The sequence below is a fragment of the Chiloscyllium plagiosum genome, unplaced genomic scaffold, assembly GCF_037043375.1.
Source record: "Chiloscyllium plagiosum isolate Xiang-an unplaced genomic scaffold, Cpla_swu_hap1 HiC_scaffold_34, whole genome shotgun sequence".
NCBI lineage: Eukaryota > Metazoa > Chordata > Chondrichthyes > Orectolobiformes > Hemiscylliidae > Chiloscyllium > Chiloscyllium plagiosum.
In genome coordinates this window covers 18,222,385-18,244,023 of record NW_028270172.1, presented here as the reverse complement: position 1 = coordinate 18,244,023, position 21,639 = coordinate 18,222,385, and the positions used below count along the sequence as shown (strand labels likewise).

At 44.0% G+C, this 21,639-nt stretch overlaps 2 protein-coding genes across 5 annotated transcripts in view; both read right to left on the bottom strand.

Annotated features, from left to right (window-relative positions):
• Window positions 1–9,393, bottom strand: part of LOC122564476 (sodium-dependent neutral amino acid transporter B(0)AT3-like) — a 57,019-nt gene extending 47,626 nt beyond the window's left edge. For 2 of the 4 annotated variants that reach the window (XR_015752829.1, XR_006315924.2), the window contains exon 1: window positions 7,962–9,393. Coding sequence is in view for 1 of the 4 variants with exons in the window: in XM_043719418.2 (XP_043575353.1) it covers window positions 7,962–8,133 (172 nt within the window). In the remaining 3 variants the exon portion in view is untranslated. The remainder of the gene's footprint in view (window positions 1–7,961) is intronic. The other 2 variants (XR_015752828.1, XM_043719418.2) reach the window with 2 other exon arrangements.
• Window positions 9,394–14,907: 5,514 nt separating this feature from the next.
• LOC122564475 (sodium-dependent neutral amino acid transporter B(0)AT1-like) overlaps window positions 14,908–21,639 on the bottom strand; it is a 49,422-nt gene continuing 42,690 nt past the window's right edge. The window contains exons 10-12 of the mRNA XM_043719417.2: window positions 20,235–20,394; window positions 17,383–17,545; window positions 14,908–16,029 (exon numbers count right to left, since the gene is read on the bottom strand). Coding sequence (XP_043575352.1) covers window positions 15,823–16,029; window positions 17,383–17,545; window positions 20,235–20,394 — 530 coding nt within the window. The 3' untranslated portion in view covers window positions 14,908–15,822. The remainder of the gene's footprint in view (window positions 16,030–17,382; window positions 17,546–20,234; window positions 20,395–21,639) is intronic.

Below are 21,639 nucleotides of genomic sequence, written 5' to 3'. Positions count from 1 at the left end.
CAATTGGAAGAAACAAATCTGCACATTCACTTTGTGTAAACTTGCAACCAATCAATTTGCATCTGTCCCCATCTCATTGGTCATTGTCAGGGATATCATCTCTCTCTACCCTCAAACTACTTGGAGTCATAATCATGGAGTTGTACAGCATGGAAACAGACCTTTAATTCCAACTTGTCCATGCTGACCAGATATCCTAAGTTAATCTAATTCTATTTACCAGCAATTAGCCCATATCCCTCTAAACTCTTCCTATTCATATACCCATCCAGATGCCTTTTAAATGTTGTAATTGTACCAGCCTCCATCACTTCCTCTAATAAAGAACCTTGATGAAGGGCTTTTGCCTGAAACGCCGATTTTCCTGCTCCTCGGATGCTGCCTGACCTGCTGTGCTTTTCCAGCACCACTATAACCTTGAGACTTATATGTGTGTTGAGAGAGTAAGGGGCAGAGAGAGAGAGAGCGAGAGAGTGTGTGTGTGTATGTGTGTGTGAATGTGTGTATGTGTGTGAATGAGTGTGCGTACCTGCATACTTGATAGAGTGTGTGCGTGTGTGTGTCTGCGACAGAGTGTGTGTATGAGAGAGGGTCTGTGTGAGTGTGTAAGAGCATGTAAACGTGTGTGCATGTGTGCATGCTTGATAAAGTGTGTGCACGAGTGTGATGGAGTATATGCCTGTGAGAGGGTGTGCGCATGAATGAGTGTGGGTGTGTGTGTCTGAGAGAGAGCGTGTGTACGAAAGCTGGTCTGTGTGAGTGTGTAAGAGAGTGTGTGTGTGAGTATGAGAGAGGGTACAGTGTAGTGGGGTCACCTGTAGTGTGACATGAACCCAAGGTCCCGGTTGAGGCCATCCCCATGGGTACCGAACTTGGCTATCAACCCCTGCTCGGCCACTCTGCATTGCTGTGTATCCTGAAGTCCACCTTGGAGGATGGTCACCCGAAGATCCAAGGCTGAATGTCCATGACCATGGATGTGTTCCCCGACTGGGAGGGAACATCCCTGTCTGCTGATTGTTGCATGGTATTACTCAAGGATGGGATTCCAACACACTCTAACCTCACACCTTTAATGCATTGTCTGAGCTGAGATGTCACCATTTTCTTCATAAAACCTTAAGTTATCTCAGGAATGTGACTTGAACAAAGTTCTAGGATTTACATATTTATCAGGTGAAACCTGCATCCCCATTCAAAGTGATTAAAGACTTAACAATGATCTAGGTTTGTTCAATACATCACATCAGTTGTATGACACTATGATCTTTTACTATAAATTCTGTGTCCTATGACCCCTGCCCCAGTAGCTACATGGTGAAGGAGCAGCGCTCCAAAAGCTAGTGCTTCCAAATAAATCTGTTGGACTATAATCTGGTGTTGTGTGATTTTAACTTTGTCCACCCCAGTCCAACACCAGCTCCCCCACATCACAGCCTGAGAAAGGCAGCTCCTTGGTGACTGTTCACTGAACCAACATGTTTGCTGCAGGAAGGGCTAGGAGACATATCCCAATCCCACCTCAGTCGGGACAGGAATCGAATTCCCCTCTTTGGTGTACAAGCGCAGTATCTGAGTCACTCAAGCCTCCTCAGACTTTGGTTACACCCCTTCTAAGTTAAACATCGGGAAGAATAACGTTACCCAGTCACGTATTTAGTTCAGGCCACTCACGCAGGTTATGAGCGCTGCTGTGCCCAAGAAAATGCCTCAGGCAAGACTTGAGATTTATATCAGGAGAAAGTGAGGGCCACAGATGCTGGTGATCAGAATCAATAAGTGTGGTGCTGGAAAAGCACAGCCGGTCAGGCAGCATCCGAGGAACAGGACAGTTAACATTCCTGATGCAGAGCTAATGCTTGAAACGTTGACTCTCCTGCTCCTTGGATGCTGCCAGACCTGCTGTGCTTTTCCAGCACCACCCGTTTTAACGTTGAGATTTACAACAGCGCAATTTTGGCTGGTCTACCCAGCGTACCCTTGTGATAATAATTCAAAATCAAAAAGCATACTGGGCAGGATCAGTGACAGTTCAAACACCAAAGAATAATTAAACTTTGTCCAAGGAAAAAGAGACCTGCACCTGAAAGATAGTTTAACTCACGTCTGAAACAGGAAAGGGAGTTTACCCTAGTTCTGTTCGCATGAATGAGAATGGAACTGGATGAGTGCCTTCCAATCCAGCTGGACAATTGCGGAGAGATGCTGGACAAAAATAGTACGATCAAGTCTACGGGCAGTTTGAGCCCATGAGGAGGGAGTGTGTGTCTTATTCGGAGTCATATAGGATATAATTTATGTTTTTGACTAAGCGGTTAAGACATTAGATCAGAAGTAGGCTATTTGAGCCACCAGGTATACTCCACCATTCACTGAGATAAAAGCCAATCTGATAAACTTCAGCTATAATTGCCTACCTTTAATGCCCTTAATAATTAAAAATCTGTCTGTCTCAGCTTTGAATATATCATTATTTTTTATTGTTATGATTTTAGATTTTATCGTCTCGTGCACTCAGGAATACAGGAGCACAATGAAAAGTGTATAATGTCACCACACATGGTGTCTTCTTAGGTACCAAGATACCTAGGTTCAAAAAAAAATGAAGATACAAAGTAGTCAGAGAAACAAGAGTTTAAAAGTTAAACATTACTTCATAAAATAGTAGAAAAATAAAGAAATAAGGTAATAGTTAACATTAAAATCTTTTGTAGTTTAAACGAGGAAAATAATGGAATAATTTAAAGGTCAAGAGTCTGTCTGTTGTCTGTTCTTGATACCACCACCACAGATAGCGTCACTGCTGCTGAAACTAATATTCCTCATGTCCCGGCCTCAACACTCCTTTGCGGTAAATAATTCCACAGATTCACAACACTCTGAGAGAAGATATTCCTCCTCATCTCTGTCTTTAATGGGTAACTCCTTATTCTGAGCTTATGCCCTCTCTGCTCCTGAACTCTCTGAATGATTGTGGTAAAGGTGGGGGGCTCCTTATGGGACTCAAACATGTAGCTCCAGCCCAGCTGGGCATGAGTTGGAGAGGTGACAACACGGCAAAGAAATTTGGTGAGGAAACGAGGTTGGAGGTGAGGCAGAAGGTTACAGGACACAGTGGGTCAGGTTTGTTTTGAGAAGGATGATGGTAACACATATAAAGGACTGTGGAAAAACACTTAAAGTGAGCAAAGCATTACCAGCATAGACTGACACAGGTAGCAGGAAGAGGATTTGGGTCATCAGTAGTTCAGTGAAAATAAGGGTGAAATAAGCAGTGAATGGGTCTCATGGACAAGATGAAGGGGAACAATTCCAGATTCTTTCTCTCTACATTACTGCAATCCCTCAGCTCTGACATTGCTGTTGTGAATTGATTTGTAACCTCTCCAGTGCTTTGAACTAGCTGCCTAAAAGGGTGGTAGAGGCAGGAGCCATCTCAACATTTAAGAAGTATTTGGATGAACACTTGAAATGCCATAGCACAAAGCTAATCGGCGAAATGCGGGATAATGGGTTGAGAGTAGATAGGTGCTGGATGACTGGTTTGGACATGATGGGCTGAAGGGCCTCTTTCTGTGTGGTAAAACAGAAGAAATTGCAGCACCCCTAGCAGAGATATGGGTGAAGTGCCAGAGGACAGGAAGGTGGCTAATGTTGTGCCTTTATAAGGAGAAGCCTGGGGACCAAAAACCAGTGAGTCTGACATCAGTGGTCAGTGAGTCATTCGAGGGGATTCTGAGAGATAGGATTTTCATGCACTCGGAGAGGCAAGGACTGACAAGGGATAGTCAGCATGGCTTTGTGCGTGGGAAATCATAATGCACAACCTTGATAGAAGTTTTGAAGGACATAACCAAAAAGATTGATGAGGGCGGAGACGGTTATGTTGTCTACATGGGCTTTAGTAAAGCCTTTGACAATGTTCTGCATCATAAATTGATTAGTAAAGTTAGATCACATAGCATTCAGGGAGAACTTGTCAATTGGATACGAAATTGGCTTTATGGTAGGATACAGAGGGTGAAAGTAGAGGGGGATTGTGTGTTGGACTGAAGGCTTGTGACCAGCGGTGTTCCACATGGGTCGGTGCAGGGTCCATATTTATATAAATGATTTGTGTGAGAATTTAGGAGGCATGGTTAGTAAGTTTGTAGATGACACCAGAATTGGTGGAATAGTCGACAATGAAGAAGGTTAACTAAGATTATAAAGGGATTTTGATCAAATGAGCGAATGTTTTGAGGAGTGGTAAATCAGGTTTAATTTGGATAAATGCAAGTTATTGCACTTTGGTAAAGCAAATAAGGGTAGGATTTATACAGTTAATGGTAGGGCCCTGGGTAGTGTGGTCAAGCAGAGAGACCTATAGATTCAGGTACATAGTTCGTTGGAAGGTGCATTACAGGTAGACAGGATGGGGGGGTTGGGGTGGGGGGGTTAAGAAGGTGTTTTGCATGCTTGCCTTCATTGCTCAGACCATTGAGTATAGGGATTGGAATGTCATGTTGAGGTTGTACAGGACATTGTTGAGGCCACTTTTGGAGTACTGCGTGCAGTTTTGTTTGCCCAGCTATAGGAAGGATACTACTAAATTGGAGAGGGTTCAGAAAAGATTTACCAGGATATTGCCAGGACTGGAGGGTTTGAGTTTGGGGAGGCTTGACTTTTTTCACTGGAGTTTAGGAGGTTGAAGGATGATCTTATAAAGGTGTGAAAACTCACGAGAGGCCAGGATAAAGTGAATACTAAAGGCTTTTTTCCTGGGACTGGGGGGTCTTCAAAACTGACGGACATATATTTAAGATGAGAGGAGAAAGTCTTAAAAGGGATTTGAAAGGCAACTTTTTCCCACAGAGTGGTTTGTATGTGGAATGAACTGCCAGAGAAAGTGGTGGATGCGGGTGCAGTTACAACATTTAAACAACATTTAGATAAGTACATGCGTAGAAAAGGTTTGGAGGGGTATTGATGAAACGCAGGCAAGTGGGACTAGTTTAGTTTTGGAAACGTATTCAGCATGGGTGAGTAGGTCTAAAGGGTCTGTTTCTGTGCTGTATGTATGATTCAATGACTCTATGATTCCATGATTTTATGGCTCAAGTTCATCATGTCTATAATTCTCCAGCTGAGGCACTTTCCATTTAGCTCTCAAGGATGACCAGCTCACTGGGAGAAAGTGAGGTCTACAGATGCTGGACATCAGAGTCGTGAGTGTGTTGCTAGAAAAGCGCAGCAGGTCAGGTAGCATCCGAGGAGCAGGAGAATCAACGTTTCGGTTTCGGGCCAGAGCCCTTCATCAGGAATGCGCCTGGCCATTCATCAGCTCACTGGTCAAGTGCAGTTTTAAAGTTGGTCGGGCCCATTCCGTGCCACCCACCATGTCACCTAAATCTGCCAGAAAAACTGTAAGCTGAAATAAAAGCAAGCTGTAAAGAGCAGAACCATGTTAATATTTTACAATGTGATGCACAAAAGGAACTCGCATTTTTGTTTTCCTTTTTCGCTGGATGTAAATCAGAACCGACAGCTCTGGGAGCAGGAATTAACTCATCCATCTTGTGATTTGCCAAGACAGTCATGTTATTTAAAGATGTTCTGCTGGATAGTGGATGACATCAAGGGGAGTTTGTAGACCCCATTCCGTCAAACAGTAAACCTCTTTATTTGGCCAAAGAAACTGCCAGGTCAGTGGATATTTTGGGCAGAGTCCAGTAAATGCTTTTAGGTGATGTGGATGAGAGGAAACCCAGGCAGATCAATATCCTCTGCTCCTGAGAATAGTAAGATTTCTATCAGCTACTAAACTGAACTGATACTTCTGTAAGTCATTCATTCACATTTGTTAATAATCATTCACAAACTTTACAAAACAAACATTTCAGTCTTTGTGGATTTTATCATCCACTCCTGTCCCTCACCAGTTGTAGGGTCAACTGAAAGTGAATAACTCACTTAAGTGGAAATTTGAGAAAGACATTATTGAAGTAGAATTTCTTCAAAGGTGTTTCTGCCTGCATTCTAACAAAGTTACTCAAATCAACCAGCTTGAATAACTCTAGCCGGAATTGTAAACAATTGCCTGACAATTTCTACTTTGTAAATGTAATTTAAGCCATGGCTATCACAGCATCAGGTAAAGTAACAGTCTCATTTCCACACTTTTATGCCGGACTACCTCTCATTGTTGGAACCTTCGACATGGACCAGAAATCATTGGAATTAAAATCTGAGAGGGTTGTAAAATGTGCTACTGATTTGTATTACTCTCACACAAAATCAAAATTGCCTCAATAACTTCTAACTACCCTTTTAAACCACCACGAAACTCATCAAAACCTGACTCCCGGTCTGTGTCTGCCTCTACTTTTTAATCTATGTTCACTACTTGTATAGAAGTTTTATAACTGATAACCCACACAGGAACAACGTTGCCTCCAACACACTGACTGTGAGGTATCCATCATTTACCAAGACAAGCTGATTAAGCATTATTTAGAGTCTATCAAAATAACATTAAAACCTTATTAGTTAGTACTTCACCCGTCTTTCATCTCAGTACCTTTTTAAAACTGACGTGTGAATATATTCCTAGTTTCAAAACACAGCCTTTAATTATAATTTTTAGCTTTTAAATCTTTTGCCTGGCATGATTGTCAATGATGTATGAGGATGGTTGAGGGTAAGAAACGATGGACTAACATATGTACATCATTAAACATTTATATATTGGGTCAAATTAACTCCTCATCATCACATAAACAGTCACCTTTTCTTAAGTTTATTAAACAACAATTTGTCGACAGACCATCAGATAGAGGTTGTCTAATTCACAGAGACACTCACATTAATAAAAACTGAAAGAACTGTGGATGTTGTAAATCAGAAACAGAAACAGAAGTTGCTGGAAAAGCTCAGCAGGACTGGCAGCATCTGTAAAGAGAAATCAGAGTTAACGTTTCAGGTCTGGTGACCCAAGAGTCTTAGAATCATAGAATGTCTACAGTGTGAAAACAGGCCATTAGGCCCAACAAGTCCACCTTGACCCTCCAAAGGCCCTGCTGAGCTTTCCCAGCAACCTCTGTTTTTGTTTCTCAATCATATTGGTACTAGGTGGAAGAATCGTCATTGTTTTGCAAAAAGGAATTCATGAAAGTTACCTCATTGTAGAGTCTTGTAACATTCTGAGTATACTGAGAAAAGTATCAAGGAATTTGTAAATTATACTCAAAAATAACCAACTGAAAATGACCATTATTTCAAAATAATGATTGGGGTTTCTTCTAGACAGAAAAGGGCTTGATTATCACAGCACTTCAGTAAGGTTGTCATGCAAAAAGCCATTATTGAAGACCCTTTCATTTTGAAGTACCATGGGGGATATTGATAGGCAAACACTTACAGTATTTTATTGATGCTCCTTTGTGCATTATTCGTGGGCGGCACGGTGGCACAGTGGTTAGCACTGCTGCCTCACAGCGCCAAAGACCCGGGTTCAATTCCCGCCTCAGGCGACTGACTGTGTGGAGTTTGCACATTCTCCCTGTGTCTGCGTGGGTTTCCTCCGGGTGCTCCGGTTTCCTCCCACAGTCCAAAGATGTGCAGGTCAGGTGAATTGGCCATGCTAAATTTCCCGTAGTGTTAGGTAAGGGGTAGATGTAGGAGTATGGGTGGGTTGCGCTTCGGCGGGTCGGTGTGGACTTGTTGGGCCGAAGGGCTTGTTTCCACACTGTAAGTAATCTAATCTAATCTAATCTAATTTCTATGTAGACATTAAACCTCTGACTTTGAGTGCTTCACTGTCTCTGCTAAAACAGTGAACAGAAGGATAGTTTCTCCCGTGCTAATGGTCATTCTCTATCCTCTAACTGTGCAGTAACACAAAGTGACTTCGGAACTAGAAATTCCAAAAACTCAATCAATTCGTACAAGCTTCTCTGCAGAGAACGTGCTTGTGTACTCACCACCTCCATACGTCTGACAGAGGTTGGGGAATCTCCATACATTTCCCAGTCCCACAGCAAGTCCTACACAACTCAGGACATATTGAAACTTATTGTCCCACTTTGGTCTCTTTTCCTTCAGAACATCATTGGCTTCGCCTACAACACAATCATTCTCCTTTCCTGCTGCCATCTGGTCCAACTGAGGTCAAGTGAAAGAAAACGTTCGGATAGCCAACTACCTGGTTTTCTTTCATTTAATGTGTTATGTATACTGGATAATCTGGCACTGAGAATAATCTGAAAGTTATATGCAAACAGAGGGCAACTGAATACAGCCAGATCTGACAGAGGGTCAATGCCATTTGCTCAGACTTCCTGAATAGACACGGGAGCATTGTGTGCTTAAGTGCTAATTAAAATATAACACTGCCAGAAAAGACAGCTTCAGGCTGTCAAATAATAATGACATTGGTTAGTGGATAACAAGGTGACAGAAAGTTAAAACGGCACGCTGGCTCAATTGGTGGCACAGTGGCTCAGTGGTTAGCACTGCTGCCTCACAGTACCAGGGACCCGGGTTCAATTCCTGCCTTGGGAAATTGTCTTTGTGGAGTTTGCACATTCTCCCTGTGGCTGCGTGGGTTTCGTCTGGGTGCTCCGGTTTCCTCCCACAGTCCAAAGATGTGCAGGTCAGGTTAATTGGCCATGCTAAATTGCACATAGTGTTAGGGGCATTAGTCAGAGGTGAATGTAGGGGAATGGGTCCAGGTGGGTTGCTCTTCGGAGGGTCGGTGTGGACTTGTTGGGCCAAAGGGCCCAACAAGATGATTAGATTCTGCACAATAGGGAATCTAATCATCTAATCTAAACCTATTTCTGAGAATAAAATGGGTGTGAGGTAGGGAATATTTAACAATCACATCTTTGAAGATGTTCTTAACTACCCCTTGCATGTAAATTCATTCAAACACTAGCAAGTACCCCTAAAATGTGCCTGTCACCAGATTATCCAGTGCTCTGTGACGAAAGAAATATGTTAAGAAAAGCAGATGAGCCTTAACCTCAGGCTACTTGGCTTGGAAGGTTAGAGACACAATCACTGCACCACAAGAGCCCTTTTAGGCCTTAGGATTGGAATGGAGTTCATGTGTTTCACGGGGAAGTATTTTCAGGGACTGTGCCTGCTACAGCCACCCTCAGTATAATTTGCCAACTGCTGAATCTTTACTTTTGGATGCTGTAATCAGTTGAGTATACTGATAACTTTGGGATCTGCTCAGTTCAAGTGCTATGACCAGATTCCAAAGTGCATACACATGTAAATATTTACACAATGGAAAAGTGCCTTTGTTAGAATCAATATTCCTTGCTCCTGGAGGAACTCTCCTGGTCCGTCAAAGGTTCCGTTGAGAAGCTGGGCTGGGAATAAAGTTGGAAAATAGGCCACCAGGTCAGCGATCCAATGCATTCCGACCCCTGAGTGAACTTTCTAGGGTCAGGGTGGGGTCTCTGCATGTCAGAAGTGACACTAGGGGAAATAGGTAGCCAATTAGGAAAAAGGAAACAGCACCACCAGAATTATTCTCACGCTGGATTTCCACCCCGCCCTTACCCCCCCGGGAGCTTTGAGCCCCCACAGGCATTGTATCTTCCTAGTGGTGGGGTGCCAATGATGTCCTCTCTCAATTTCCCCAGCTCCAACCTGCTGGGATGGATGGTCACAGCAAGGACTATGAAAAATGCCATCTCATACTTTCCTGGTCAGGTAAGTATTGCCTTCACTTCCAGGCATCCTCCTGGTCTGTTGCCAACCTCGCTCTCAGTTGTACCCATCTCTCCAGATGGTGTTGCCAATTAGACACTGTACAGGATGTCCCAGCAGGTTCCCTATTCACTAGCCTGTCTGCTGTTCTAATCAAATGAGACTGGAGTTGACCGATTCTTAATTGGCTGCCCGCAAGAGGGTAATGAGTGATGTCTCGCCAAATCCGGTACAGAATTGAGGTCAGGTTGTTATTGTCCCAGCCAGGCAGCAGGTGGCTCAGTGTTGAGCACTGCAGCCTCACAGTGATGGAGACCTGGGTTCGATTCCAGCTTTGGGCGACTGTCTGTGTGGAATTTGCACATTCCCAATGTCTGTGTGGGTTTGCTCCGGTTTCCTCCCACAAGTCAAAGATGTTCGGCTCAGGTGAATTGGCCATGCTAAATTGCCCACAGTGTTAGGTGCATTAGTCAGGGATAAATGTAGGGGAATGGGTCTGGGCAGGTTACTCTTCAGAGGCTCGGTGTGGGCCAAAGGGCCTGTTTCCAGACTGTAGGGAAACTAATCTAATCTAATTCACTCTGTAGAGTGGTGAGACCATGTTCCCAGAGTGTGACCTCCACAAAAACACTCTGTGGAGTTCCATTCCCTGTTGTGAAGTATGAGGTGTTTCTCTATAAAACCACAGATGATCATTGTTTTGATAGTACGGAGCTTAAACACTGCTGAAAAGTGACACACGGTGAAGATGATTCAACTTGCATTCATCAGGATTGGGATGCAAGAAACCAAACTTTGAAAGAGATCAACAATTCACACAGCATGATGAGAGGGAACTGATTGGTTTCATCATGATTAGTACAGAGATGTAGTAGACACTGTTAACTGTCAATTTTAGTTAGTTGATGAAACTCAGACCAGGCACTTAGATTTGTATTGTTAATGGTATCAGAATGGGGAATGCAATAGGGATTGGCAGTCTCAATAACCCTTTCCTCGATGGAAAGTGTGCAATGTCTCCTCAAATTCCTTTTGCCTACAAAGAGCAGGAGAAAGTGAGGTCTGCAGATGCTGGAGATCAGAAATGTGTTGCTGGAAAAGCGCAGCAGGTCAGGCAGCATCTAGGGAACAGGAGAATCGACGTTTCGGGCATTAGCCCTTCTTCAGGAATGAGGAAAGTTGGTCCAGCAGGCTAAGATAAAAGATAGGGAGGAGGGACTTGGGGGAGGGGCGTCGGAAATGTGATAGGTGGAAAGAGGTCAAGGTGGAAAGAGGTCAAGGTGAGGGTGATAGGTCAGACTGGGGTGGGGCGGAGAGGTCGGGAAGAAGATTGCAGGTTAGGAAGGCGGTGCTGAATTTGATGGATTTGACTGAGACAGGCTGGGGGGAGGGGAAATGAGGAAACTGGTGAAATCCGAGTTCATCCCTTGTGGTTGGAGGGTTCCTAGCCGGAAGATGAGGCGTTCTTCCTCCAACCGTCGTTTCGCTGTGGTCTGACGATGGAGGAGTCCAAAGACCTGCATATCCTTGGTGGAGTGGGAGGGGGAATTGAAATGTTGAGCTACAGGGTGGTTGGGTTGGTTGGTCCGCGTGTCCCAGAGGTGTTCCCTGAAACGCTCCGCAAGTAGGCGGCCCGTCTCCCCAATATAGAGGAGGCCACATCGGGTGCAAAGGATGCAATAGATGATATGTGTGGAGGTACAGGTGAATCTGTGGCGGATATGGAAGTTTCCTTTGGGGCCTTGGAGGGAGGTGAGGGGGGAGGTGTGGGCGCAAGTCTTGCACCTCCTGCGGTTGCAGGGGAAGGTGCCGGGAGTGGAGGTTGGGTTGGTGGGGGGTGTGGATCTGACGAGGGAGTCACGGAGGGAGTGGTCTTTACGGAATGCTGATAGGGGAGGGGAGGGAAATATATCCTTGGTGGTGGGGTCCGTTTGGAGGTGGCGGAAATGGCGGCGGATGATGCGCTGTACATGGAGGTTAGTGGGGTGGTAGGTGAGGACCAGTGGGGTTCTGTCCTGGTGGCGGTTGGAGGGGCGGGGTTCAAGGGCGGAGGATCGGGAAGTGGAAGAGATGCGGTGGAGGGCATCGTCGACCACGTCGGGGGGGAATTTGCGGTCCTTGAAGAAGGAGGCCATCTGGGATGTGCGTTTTTGGAACTGGTCCTCCTGGGAGCAGATGCGGCGGAGTCGAAGGAATTGGGAGAATGGGATGGCGTTTTTACAGGACCAGTTCAGTCAGTCGAAGGAGGGTGTCTGTGGAAGGGTACTGGTCGGTACGGCGGGAAAGAAAGAAGTGGAGGGCTTTGAGTCCTTCGTGATGGGGGATGGAGGTGTACAGGGACTGGATTCCATCTTCCGCAACTACACTGGCCCCACCCCCCACCTTTTTCTCCGCTACATCGATGACTGTATCGGCGCCGCCTCGTGCTCCCACGAGGAGGTTGAACAGTTCATCCACTTCACCAACACCTTCCACCCCGACCTCAAATTCACCTGGACAGTCTCAGATTCCTCCCTCCTCTTCCTCGACCTTTCTATTTCTATCTCAGGCGACCGAATCAACACGGACATCTACTACAAACCAACCGACTCCCACAGCTACCTGGACTACACCTCCTCCCATCCTGCCCCCTGTAAAAACGCCATCCCATTCTCCCAATTCCTTCGACTCCGCCGCATCTGCTCCCAGGAGGACCAGTTCCAAAAACGCACATCCCAGATGGCCTCCTTCTTCAAGGACCGCAATTTCCCCCCCGACGTGGTCGACGATGCCCTCCACCGCATCTCTTCCACTTCCCGATCCTCCGCCCTTGAACCCCGCCCCTCCAACCGCCACCAGGACAGAACCCCACTGGTCCTCACCTACCACCCCACTAACCTCCATGTACAGCGCATCATCCGCCGCCATTTCCACCACCTCCAAACGGACCCCACCACCAAGGATATATTTCCCTCCCCTCCCCTATCAGCATTCCGTAAAGACCACTCCCTCCGTGACTCCCTCGTCAGATCTACACCCCCCACCAACCCAACCTCCACTCCCGGCACCTTCCCCTGCAACCGCAAGAGGTGCAAGACTTGCGCCCACACCTCCCCCCTCACCTCCCTCCAAGGCCCCAAAGGAAACTTCCATATCCGCCACAGATTCACCTGTACCTCCACACATATCATCTATTGCATCCTTTGCACCCGATGTGGCCTCCTCTATATTGGGGAGACGGGCCGCCTACTTGCGGAGCGTTTCAGGGAACACCTCTGGGACACGCGGACCAACCAACCCAACCACCCTGTAGCTCAACATTTCAATTCCCCCTCCCACTCCACCAAGGATATGCAGGTCTTTGGACTCCTCCATCGTCAGACCACAGCGAAACGACGGTTGGAGGAAGAACGCCTCATCTTCCGGCTAGGAACCCTCCAACCACAAGGGATGAACTCGGATTTCACCAGTTTCCTCATTTCCCCTCCCCCCAGCCTGTCTCAGTCAAATCCATCAAATTCAGCACCGCCTTCCTAACCTGCAATCTTCTTCCCGACCTCTCCGCCCCCACCCCAGTCTGACCTATCACCCTCACCTTGACCTCTTTCCACCTATCACATTTCCGACGCCCCTCCCCCAAGTCCCTCCTCCCTATCTTTTATCTTAGCCTGCTGGACCAACTTTCCTCATTCCTGAAGAAGGGCTAATGCCCGAAACGTCGATTCTCCTGTTCCCTAGATGCTGCCTGACCTGCTGCGCTTTTCCAGCAACACATTTCCATCTACAAAGAGCAGGGTCCATTTTGTGGATACATGTATTTTCCAGCATGCACAATTGCATTGCACCAAAACTTCAACGAGTAATCTTAACTTAGGTTGTAGTGTAATTCTTAGCACAGTCAGGATTATTCAATAAATGTTATCCAACAGCAGAACACATCTCAAATCTAGACTGGCTGAGCATGTTTAACTCTGGAGACGGTCAAAGAAATGTATCTGTGAATCATTGGGATGTACAGCCAACACACCTGGTGTAATGTGGGGCCTGAGACACATATCCCATATTATTTGCTTGTGTAGTGGGTAAAATTCCTGTTTGTGTTGATGGGCAGCATCTGTTAATGGAGAATATCACTTGTGTGTTTTCAGCATCATAGCAGCACCTGGACCTGTTGCTCAAATCTTCTGACTCACTGTCCCTGTCCAGAATACTCTGAGGTAAACTGGGATTCATTTCAGGTCCACTTGTAACGACCATATGTCCTTTCCTGAGTTTGTTCAAGATACAGTTGAGTGCCCTAAGAACAACATGAAACCTGTTAAAGATTATCAGTCAGGCTTGCACTAGAGATTGACTTACACAAGGCATGTTGTACATACATTCACACAGGACCCTGCACTTTGTACAGAAAAGGAATTTATCCATAACTTGCACCTTTCTCATTAAGGAAGCAGCTATTGAAATTGTTATTTCCTGAAGAATTACTCTGTGTGGTCTGAGTTTAATCAGCTAACCAAGACCAACAGTTAACAGTTCCTGCTGTGTCTCCATGCCAACTATAATCCAACCAATCAGCATCTCTTCTTCTCTGCATAAATTATTGTTTCCTTTCTAAGTTTGGTTTTCTTGTGTCCTATTTCTGATAGAGGCCAAAAGTAAACACTTTAGCTTTGCATCTTTTTTTTGGCAACAGTTGTAATTTTCCTCTTATAATGAAAATCATTGTGCGATAGATGGGCCTTGGTAAAACCTGTTACCGTGATCACATTTAGGAGGACTTTCATGCAAGTTCTTAACAAATTATAGTCAATGCAAATTTTCTTGAGAGCACGAACTTTATTTTGGATCAAAAGTTAAAGTGGTTATCCCCTAACTTTCTTTCAAACATTGCTGAAATCTGAAGGAAATAAATACGCAAAATTATTCCCTGCATTCACTTTAAAAAGAAAATCATTCATGGAATGTGCGCCTTGCTTGCAAGGCAATTAACAGCGCTATTAAGAAGGGATCTCCAGAGTTTTGCTCGAGCAACAGCGAAGAAATTGTGATATGGTTCCATGTTAGGATGGTGTGTGGTTCAGAGGGGCACTTGTGTGTTGTGGTGGTGCTCTTCTAATTCTGCTGTCTGATTGTTTCACGGTGGTTATGGGTTTGGAAAGTGCTGTTGAAAGGAACCTTGATGTGTTTCCGTAGTGCATCAAAAATCATCAAGATTCAGTCAGGCAGGATGATTAAGATTTATTAACTTCAATATGGTCTGTACAAGGACCTGCAAGTGCTCTCAGCTTTCTCTTTGTTTTTCACAGTCCCCCTGCGTTGTGAGCATGTTCACAATTCTCATTGTTTCATGTCTGACTGGTAAGTACAATCAGCAAAGTCCACAATATCATCACTGGCCCTTCTAGCCTTTTGAATCATTAACCTTTGATTTTGCAAATCAGAAATTGGAAGAGATATCCCTTCCAGGTTGGTCTCGAAACGTATCGAAGAGGCTTTTTTGGGCTGGTATCCAGAAGGAGATAACACATCAATTCATACAGGGGGTCCCCTAAATCATCTGAATTGAAAGTTGTCTTTTCATTGAAATTCTAGGAAAAGTCCTGGCTTAAATTGGTAAGATGCCCCGTTGCTTCACCTCTGCATGTTAACAACAGTGACAGGAAAGAATTGTGCATGTTTTACTGGTTTATGGCTTACAGGTATTGGTCCCCTGACAAATGCCGATCTGAAATAACAACATCAACACCAACAACAACAACCTGCATTTATCTAGCTCCATCTGTACAGTGAAATATCCTAAGGTGCTAAAAACATGAATTTAAAGGCTGCAATACTTAAATGGCAGTATAAATATCCCTTTCACTTAATGGTCCAACATAACAATTCAAAGGTATCCAACCTCTGTTTCTGACCCGTTTCTCCATTAAGATACAAATAAACAAGTGGACATTTCTTGAAGTAATGATGAGCCAGGAAGTTATGCACAGCATCATCATATCGAAAAATACTGCTTTAAAATTAAAAAATGAAAAAATTCAGATATTTGCCACATTCCAGTAATGCACTTTTTTTTGGGTTTGAATTCAGCATTTGTGAAATTAAGCAAGTAGTGCAAATAGCCTTTGTTGGTTTGTGGAGTTAAATTTTAATCTGTGTTCCATTCACTGAAGCGACTGATGTTGAATGGACCAGACCCTGCTTGTCATCATTCTTCCGGCACCGATTCCTGATAAACATGTACAAGGCTGTACAAGGTATGGCTAAACTCGGCACTCCAGCCAGAATGACAATGACCACCGTCACCCATGAAGGATAAAGCTTCTCCTCGAGGTTGGGGAAATCTTCCTGTGGAGAGATGCAGAAACAGCCACCAGTTACAAAGTCAACACGTACACCAGTGTGGCCAAGATGGCAGCCTTCTCCAAGGGACTCATTCACACATTCTAAATAGTCACAACTGAGCAGGATTTTATGGTCATATGTCCTTGGGGTATTGCCCCTAAGATTCCTGTGTGACCTCCTTATTCCCCACCAAGACCTGTCTGCAATTGTATGGTGAAATGGGCAAGGTCTAGGTTGCCACGTACACCCTCGCGTCAATTGAGGCCCCAAGTGAGCAAAATGGCCACTTCTAGGACTCTTCCTTGCCTATCTTCGAGGGTCTCCTTTCCACATCAGGCTGACATCTCTCTAAGAGATAAAAAGGTAAAAACAATGACTGCAGATGCTGGAAACCAGACTCTGGATCAGTGGTGTTGGAAGAGCACAGCAATTCAGGCAGCATCCGACGAGCAGCAAAATCGACATTTCGGGGCTTTTATTCCTGATGAAGGGCTTTTGCCCGAAACGTCGATTTTGCTGCTCGTCGGATGCTGCCTGAATTGCTGTGCTCTTCCAGCACCACTGATCCAGAATCTCTCTAAGAGACCCTGCCATCTAAAAAATCCCATCCATAAGCAACCACTGTTATGGCAAAAAACAGTAATCTGAAATATTCAGCAGAAATTCCATGCCAATTTCTCTGCAGTGGGGTTGGATGTGGCCAACATGGAGCTCATGTGCGCTGTATCCAAAATCCTTCCTCCTTTTAAAACTGTGGAAAATGGCACAGTTTATATTGCTCAGAATTTTTCCCAGTCGAATAGTCATTCTATGTTTGTTTTCTAATAGACATTGTTTGGACAACACCCTGTATTTTGTAAGAGACTTCACTTAAGACATATTCAACCCAATGCAGAGAATTAACAAGCTCTTCTCACAGTTTCAACTAAGTTTATAAAAATCAAATCTAGACCCAAATACAGGGCGACCCCCGTATCTGCTGAATCGTTTTCCGCAGTTTTTGTTACCCGCAGATTACCACGCCCCAAACCTATTACAGGGAACCAAGGACCAGGAGACTGCCGGGAAGGTACATTTCCCATTGAAATTAATGGGTTCACTCCAATCTGCAGTTTCGGGTTTCTATGGTAGGTCCAGGAACATATTCCCCGTGGGTGTGGGGGGAACTACTGTACAGACCATGAAAATATTGTAATGGTCAGTACGTATGAGAAAAACCAATGTGGAGTCAGATTATTCTGGGAGTGGTAATGGAACAGCAAATTATAGGAGGTTCCATTATAAACATGTTTTTGATTAAAAATTCAACTTGCTGCTCATAAAAAATGAGCTTCATTAACTTCAAAGTATACTTACATACTCTGGATTCCAGACAATGTACGTCAGCTTCTCTCTCACTTTAATTACAAAATAAAACAGGAATATGACCAACATTATGAGGGGACTAATGAATCTCCATGTGACTTGCCAGAAGATATTTGGCTTGTGCCCAATCATCCATTTGATGTCGTTATTGAATCTGTGAAGAAACAGGGTAAATCATTGGGAACATGTATCAAAATCGCAAGGAGATTCTACATCTGTTCTGAGCAGGAGACACATAACTCAGGACCTTCATGGCTATAACTAACATAACTGCTCTCTTCCACATATCGAGACAAACTAGTGCACCTTTCGGGAATGACTGACAAGTCACACATTTGGGGAGATGAAGCTCATATGTAGGGATAATTTTAAAGGCAAATTTACTTTTGGTACCTTCCCCAGTCACTGCCAATTTTGTTTCTTTTTTCTCCTGTAGTCTCCCCTGTATAGAGTGCAGTACATTTCCACAGCCAAGTATCTGATGTCTGATCATCCTCACATATACCAGCCTGGGGTCCAGTTACTAGTGGTGTGCCATAAGGATCTGTTTTGGGACCACTGCTGTTTGTCATTTTTATAAATGACTTGGATGCAGGCATAGGTGGATGGGTTAGTAAGTTTGCAGATGACACTAAAGTCGGTGGAGTAGTGGACAGTGTGGAAGAATGTTGCAGGGGACTTGGATAAACTGCAGAATTGGGCTGAGAGATGGCAAATGGAGTTCAATGCAGATTAATGTGAGATGATTCATTTTGGTAAGAATAACATGAAGGCAGAATACTGGGTCAATGGAAAGATTCTTGGTAGTGTGGATGTGCAGAGGGATCTTGATTTCCATGTAAATAGATATCTGAAGGTTGCCACCCAGATTGATAGTGCTGGATGCTAAGATAGTGCTAAGAAGGCATACGGTGTGTTAGAGAAGAAGGCTAAGAGAGGATTTGATAGAGACATACAAGATAACCAGAGGATTAGATAGGGTAGACAGTGAAAGTCTTTTTCCTAGGATGATGATGTCAGTTTGTACGAGGGGGCATAGCTACAAATTGAGGGGTGATAGATTTAAGACAGATGTTAGAGGCAGTTTCTTTACTGAAAGAGTGGTAAGGGTGTGGAATGGCCTACCTGCCAATGTAGTCAACTCAGCCACATTGGGCACATTTAAAAGTAGTAGGATAAGCATATGGATGATGCTGGGATGGTGTAGGGGGATAGGCTTAGAATAGTTCACAAGTCCGCGCAACATTGAGGGCCAAAGGGCCTGTTCTGCACTGTATTGTTCTAAGTTCTATGTTCTATGTGCTATACTTGTATCTTTGCTCCCTAACTTGTAGGTCAGTTATATTCTAGGTCGATGTGCTGAATGCAAATTTTGCTTTCTGTTTTAAAAGAAAAAGTAAGATTTCAAAATTCAAGCGCAATAGTTGGAAACCAAACAAGATATCCAGATAAGATAAAGATGGTTCCTATTAGGGTCAATGCTATGTCTCTCATCATTTTATAATCTAAGCTAATCTTGTTAATTCAAAGTCATCTTGCTCAATAAATCAAGTTACCCAATGGTTTAAAATAAGCAATTTGACAAAATAATGGCTGTAAATAGCAGGTTAACATGAAAAGATGTAACAAGGCATTTGACTGGAGCATAACAGATAGAAATAATCAGACTAAAGAAGAGACAAGAATTGAAATTGCTGGAAAAGCTCAGCAGGCCTGGTAGCATCTGTGGAGAGAAATCAGAGTTAAAGTTTCAGGTCAAGTGGCCCTTCCTCAGTACTGGTTCCTCAGATGCCGCCAGACCTGCGGAGTTTTTCCATCAATCTCTATTTTTTGTCTCTGTTTTACTGCATCCACACTGGTTTTTCATTAGATTAAAGAAGGAATTGTTAGGAAGGGTGACAACAAGTTTTGTCAAAGAAGTAGTCTTTAAGGATGATCTTAAAGCAGGAGAGAAAAGTTGAGAGATGGAAAGGCTTACAGATGGAGCTCTAGGCATGACAGGGCAAAAGGATCTGGGTGGAGGGGTGGTTAGGGCTAGATGATTGTGGAGGAGGCTTGACAGAGTGGTGATAGGGAGCAATTAGACCATTTGAGGTCAAGGATGGGTTTTAAATCTTAGGCAGTGATGGACTGCGAGGCAATGTAGGTTGGTTCGCTCAGGGCTGGTGATTGATTGGAACTTGGTGATGAGCTAGAATAAGGCAGCAGACTTTGAAGGAACACAAGTTAATGGAGGTTGCTGCTGGGGGGAGGCTTGTCAGGTGAGCATTGGAATAGTTGAGACTGAAAGATAGAATGATGGTGGAATCCAAAGAGGTTTTAGACGTGGTCTTTGCAGTGAAGGAAGTGTGGAGCCAGTTACAGATATTTAACAAGTGGCTTGACAACACAGCACTAGTGGAGTAATGGATTCACTTGTCTGTTGTCAGTGTAAATGCGGAATCCCAGGAGCTGTACACAATGCAAAACAGGAGGAGGCTGAGGATAAACTCTTGCAGGGTAGGTAGGGGCCAGAAATGAGGACGTGTGCTATTTTGTTGACAAAGTTACATGGTGAAATCTCTAGGAAGCCAACCCCAAATATATTGTCAACTAAAAAAACATAATTTAAAGATTTGTGTTAAATGCACAAAGGAGTTAACCAAGCAGCATAACTTGTGAAGAGAATTACTGATAAAACCTAACATCTACAAACAAGAAGCAAGACAAACGATGGTCAATTCTTTCAGAAACAGTAGGCAAAGAGAGATGGAAATATTCATTTAAAAAATCCTGAAGGCATAATGGCCTCTTCACAAAGAATAATGAACCAAACTCCAATCGGGAGAACATAGTGTCATTACCTGTCAATGCCATAAATATACACGACGGACACCATCTCACAGAAAGCGATGATCAGCAGGGGGATAGAGCCAGCGTAGGTGTCAAAAAGGGCCAGCCAGTAGTTTCCCGAATTTATGATAAATATGAAAGCAATGAAGAAGCACACTATACAAATCAGGCCTGGGAGAGAAAACAACAGAATTTGATTTGCTGGAATGAACAGAGCCATCATGTTCCAACACAGCAAGGAGTATTTCTCACCTTCCCTCTTGAAAATGGGGCAGTGACTAGAACAAATTTGTGTGGGAAAGTGAAATGCTGACTTATGGTTTATTGCCCATCTCTTTGGATTTTGTGACACACTGCAACCCTGGCAACCAGAACTCCCACTCAAAACAGTTTTGTGTGTCAATAAACATTGGGGTTATGTAGTTAATGCTTCTTACTGTCATTTTCATCTTTACTCACGTGGCTATCAGTAGCTCCATCTGCCACTCACCAAACATGTGAAAACAGGGGCAGCCATTTTGAGTGACATTAAGATGGCAGAATAAATAAACACCAATTGCTTTGAAAAATAAGCCATCATTCAAAGCTGTCTACATTCACGTTTGGGAAGCCATATTTGTGTGAAATAAGTATTTTTCTTGAAGTTTATTTTCTTGGTACGGACCTTTACTGTCTATTAAAATATTTCAAAAACTTTCAAAATGACTGCCTAGTTAACACTGTAAGATTCACTGACGACAAGCACCCAAAGACAAGGATTCTTTAATAGGACATGGTTCACCAGAGGGACAAGGCAGTGGATTGAGTGGAAACAATTAAAAAGAATTCAATGATATTTCCAGTGACAGCTCAGACATACAGACAGGAGATGTACCAGGATCAATCCCTGGCCTATTTTAAAATAGCTGATCGCAAACAGGTGGAAGTACGGTGACGTTACTGTCCCCAGGTGAAAAAGAGATTCTCAGTGACAGCTCCTGATCAGTATCCAGCAAACTCTGCTTGTCATGGGCAAGGATACAGAGAATCAGGCTTGACTGGAACTAACTTGTTATGATTGCAGAAGGAGGTCATTTGGCCCCTCTTGTCTGCACTGGCTCTTTAAGAGTAATCAATTCACTTCTAACTCACTTACAAATATTTTAATTTGACCTGACCTCACCATACCATCAGGCAACGCATTCCAGACCTTACCCAGTGACTTTGTGAAAAAGACTTCTCCTGTTCACTTTTGCTTCTTTTGCCAATTGTTTTAAATGTATACCCTCTTGTTCTTTCAAGAGTTCATTCTGAGCTGCAGTCAAGGAGAGATGGGGTCACTTACTCATACGTCTACGGCCTTCAAAGCTTCCAGTTTATAATCCTCTTGCTCCCATGTGCTGCTAAGAAAATCTCTCCCCGTGACTAATAAACTGC